General features: G+C 57.2%; 1 protein-coding gene across 1 annotated transcript; it reads left to right on the forward strand.

Moving 5' to 3' along the window:
• The first annotated feature begins 340 nt into the window (after positions 1-340).
• LOC139540709 (uncharacterized) lies at positions 341-3,865 on the forward strand. Its single transcript, XM_071344600.1, has 3 exons — positions 341-358; positions 1,968-3,065; positions 3,221-3,865. The coding sequence occupies exons 1-3, from the start codon at positions 341-343 to the stop codon at positions 3,863-3,865; spliced, it is 1,761 nt and encodes a 586-aa protein (XP_071200701.1).
• Positions 3,866-4,318: the final 453 nt, after the last annotated feature.

Below are 4,318 nucleotides of genomic sequence, written 5' to 3' on the forward strand. Positions count from 1 at the left end.
TGGGGTTGAGGTCCAGGGCTCTGTGCTGGCCAGTCAAGTTCTTCCACTCCAATCTCCCCCCAAAATTCTGTATGGACCTCGCTTTGTGTACGGGGGCATTGTCATGTTGAAACAGGAAAGGGCCTTCCCCAAACTGTTGCCACAAAGTTGGAAGCATAGAATCATCTAGAATGTCATTGTATGCCGTAGCGTTAAGATTTCCCTTCACTGGAACTAAGGGGCCTAGTCCAAACCATGAAAAACAGCCCCAGACAATTATTCCTCCTCCACCAAACATTATAGTTGGCACTATGCATTCGGCAGGTAGCGTTCTCCTGGCATCTGCCAAATCAAGATTCGCATGTCCGACTGCCAGATGGTGAAGAGTGATTCATCACTCCGTCAAACTCGATTCCACTGCTCCAGAGATCAATGGCGGCGAGCTATAAAACACTCCAGACGACGATTGGCATTGCGAATGGTGATCTTAGGCTTGTGTGCGGCTGCTCGGCCATGGAAACTAATTTCATGAAGCTCCCGACGAACAGTTCTTGGGCTGATGTTGCTTCCAGAGGCAGTTTGGAACTCCATAGTGAATGTTGCAACCAAGGACAGGTCATTTTTACACGCTACATGCTTCAGAACTCAACGGTCCTGTTCTGTGAACTTGTGTGGCCTACCACTTCGCGGCTGAGCCATTGTTGCTCCTAGATGTTTCCACTTCACAAGAACAGCACTAGGAGTTGACCAGGGCAGAAATTTGATGAACTAAGTTGTTGGAAAGGTGGCATCTTATGACTGGGCCACGTTGAAAGTCACTGAGCTCTACATTAAGGCCATTCTACTGCCAATGTTGTTTATGGAGATTGCATGGCTGTGTGGTCGATTTTATAGACCTGTCAGCAACTGGTATGGCTGAAATAGCCAAATCCTATAATTTTAAGGGGTGTCCTCATACTTTTGTTTATATTGTGTACGTGAGCAGAAAAGACAGAGGGAGAAAGCATCACCGTGAGTGAAACCTAATCCCACCTTCTCTGCTGTCCTCTGATTGGCTAGCCCTGCTGTGAACCCTGACCTCTAACCCTGTCTGGGTCTCCTGACCTTGCTTCATGTACAGACACCACGTCACATCTTTTTCTGGACCCCCACCGTTTTCTTCCTCCTCTTTTTCCCTTTCTTTTCCCCTTCTGCCCATCCGTCTCCATAGAGCGGGTGAAATGGGAGAGAGGGGGGCTGCACAAATGTCAGGGAGACATTAAACAGCGTACGTCTGTGTGTGCTCTCACAGAACAACCTGTCTGCTTTTCCCTTTTCTCCCTCTTCTCTTTTCTCTGCTCTAACCCACTATCTCCCTCCTCCTCCTCCTCCTCAAACTGTCTGCTACGGTTAGGTATGGGACAGTATTGGCTGTCGTATGAGTAACTGTAACACACACACGCACACACACACACACACGCGCGCGCACACACACACACACACACACACACACACACACACACACACACACACACACACACACACACACACACACACACACACACACACACACACACACACACACACACACACACACACACACACACACACACACACACACACACACACACACACACCTTCACTATGGATACATACACAATTATTGGAGCTTGAGGGAGAACCTGTAGTTGTCTCCCTGTGTTATCTTTAGGTTTAACTATGTCTTTGCCTTAATTGAGTGTGAGTTTTATTCCCCCTCTGAAGTGCTGCTTTAGTATCCTTCCCTCAGTACCAGGCCAAGAGGCCTCCTCACAGCCCTACAGGCATCTAGCATTCGTGCTGTAACTTCATACCTACCTCTCTCTCCCTCCTCTGTCTCTCTCTATCCCTCCTCTGTCTCTCTCTGTGTATGTGTGCTGTTTGTGTGTTGTGTGCTGTCCGTGTGTGTATTGTGTGTGTGTGTTTGTGTGTTGTCGGTGTGTGTATGTGTGTGTTTGCGGTGACTAAAGGAAGCAGCTTTGAAACTCATCCAGCAGTGTTTTTCCCCAGCAGCACCAGAGGGGTTGACAGATGAGAGGACGTGTAGACAGAATCCTGGAAACCAGAGAGCTCCACTCCAAAACCACCAGCCACCCGGCCCTGGCCTGCACCTCTCGCCCCCTCAACAACCCTCCCAGCGCCACCTCCGCCCCCATCACCCCCACCCCATGCAGACACACAAAGCTAAGTGCCTCAAAACCAATGACCTCCATCTCTCGTGCCCCCCTCAACCATCGTTGTCCCCCCTCCTTGCATCCAACCTTTCACACCAGACACACACGCAGACACCAAGGTTGGTTTCTCTGAGGTCTCCCAGAGTAAAGAACAGCCCAGCCCAGTCCAGCCCAGCCCAGTCCAGTGCAGCCCATTACAGTGCAGCCCAGTGCAGCCCATTCCAGTGCAGCCCAGCCCAGCCCAGTCCAGTGCAGCCCAGCCCAGTGCAGCTCATTCCATTGCAGCCCAGCCCAGCCCAGTCCAATGCAGCCCAGCCCAGCCCAGTCCAGCCCAGCCCAGTCCAGTGCAGCCCAGCCCAATCCAGTCCAGCCATGTCCAGTGCAGCCCAGTCCAGTGCAGCCCAGCCCAGTGCAGCCCAGCCCAGTCCAGTGCAGCCCAGTCCAGTGCAGCACAGTCCAGCCCAGTCCAGTGCAGCCCAGTCCAGTCCAGTGCAGACCAGCCCAGCCCAGCCCAATGCAGCCCAGTCCAGCCCAGTCCAGTGCAGCCCAGCCCAGTTTAGTGTAGCCCAGTCCAGCCCAGCCCAGTCCAGCGCAGCCCAGCCCAGCCCAGTCCAGTGCAGTCCATTCCAGCCCAGCCCAGTCCAGTGCAGTCCAGTCCAGTCCAGTGCAGCCCAGTCCAGTGCAGACCAGCCCAGTCCAGTGCATCCCAGTCCAGTGCAGCCCAGCCCAGTCCAGCCCAGTGCAGCCAAGCCCAGTCCAGTCCAGTGCAGACCAGTCCAGCCCAGCCAAGTCCAGTCCAGTGCAGCCCAGCCCAGCCCAGTCCAGTGCAGCTCAGCCCAGTCCAGTGCAGCCCAGTCCAGCCCAGTCCAGTGCAACCCAGACCAGCCCAGTCCAGTCTAGTGAAGTTCAGTCCAGTGCAGCCATGTCCAGTCCAGTGCAGCCCAGTCCAGCCCAGTCCAGTCCAGCCCAGGCCAGCCCAGTCCAGTCCACCCAGCCCAGTCCAGTGCAGCCCTGTCAAGCCCAGTGTAGCCTAGCCCAACCCAATCCAGTCCAGTGCAGCCCAGTCCAGCCCAGTCCAGCCAAGCCCAGCCCAGTCCAGCCAAGCCCAGCCCAGTCCAGTCCAGTCCAGTGCAGCCCAGTCCAGTGCAGCCCAGCCCAGTCCAGTGCAGCCCAGCCCAGCCCAGTCCAGTCCAGTGCAGCCCAGCCCAGCCCAGCCCAGTGCAGCCCAGCCCAGTCCAGTACAGCCAAGCCCAGTGCAACCCAGCCCAATCCAGTCCAATCCAGTGCAGCCCAGTCTAGTGCAGCCCAATCCAGACCGGCCCAGTCCAGGGCAACCCAGCCCAGTACAGTACAGCCCAGCCCAGCCCAGCCCAGTCCAGTCCAGTCCAGTCCAACCCAGCCCAGTCCACTGCAGCCCAGCCCAGTCCAGTGCATTCCAGCCCAGCCAAGTCCAGTGCAGTGCAGCCCAGCCCAGTTCAGTGCAGCGCAGTTCAGCCCAGCCCAGCCCAGCCCAGCCCAGTCCAGTGCAGCCCAGCCCAGTCCAGTGCAGTCCAGTCCAGTGCAGCCCAGCCCAGTGCAGCCCAGCCCAGCCCAGTGCAGCCCAGCCCCGCCCAGTCCAGTGCAGCCCAGCCCACTGCATCCCAGCCCAGTGCAGTGCAGTCCAGTGCAGTCTAGTGCAGTCCAGTCCAGTCTAGTGCAGCCCAGCCCAGTCCAGTGCAGCCCAGCCCAGTGAAGCCCAGCCGTCCAGTTCAGTGCAGCTTAGTCCAGTGCAGCCCAGCCCAGTCCAGTCCAGCCCAGTACAGCCCAGTCCAGTTCAGTGCAGCTTAGTCCAGTGCAGCCCAGTCCAGCTCAGCCCAGCCCAGTCCAGTGCAGCCCTGCCCAGCCCAGCCCAGTCCAGTCCAGTGGAGTCCAGTCCAGTGCAGCCCAGCCCAGTCCAGTGCAGTCCAGTCCAGTGCAGCCCAGCCCAGTCCAGTGCAGTCCAGTCCAGTGCAGCCCAGCCCAGTCTAGTGCAGTCCAGTCCAGTCCAGTGCAGCCCAGCCCCACCCAGTTCATTGCAGCCCTGCCCAGTCCAGTCCAGCCCAGCCCTCCGCAGCCCAGCCCAGTGCAGTGCAGTCCAGTGCAGTCTAGTGCAGTCCAGTCCAGTCTAG

Source organism: Salvelinus alpinus, chromosome 2, assembly GCF_045679555.1.
Source record: "Salvelinus alpinus chromosome 2, SLU_Salpinus.1, whole genome shotgun sequence".
Lineage (NCBI taxonomy): Eukaryota > Metazoa > Chordata > Actinopteri > Salmoniformes > Salmonidae > Salvelinus > Salvelinus alpinus.

Excerpts from the sequence above, each read along its gene's own strand:
- LOC139540709 (XM_071344600.1), top strand. Across the intron at positions 3,066-3,220 it reads ACCCAGACCAGCCCAGTCCA|TCCAGTGCAGCCCAGTCCAG; the intron begins GTCTAGTGAAGT and ends AACCCAATCCAG.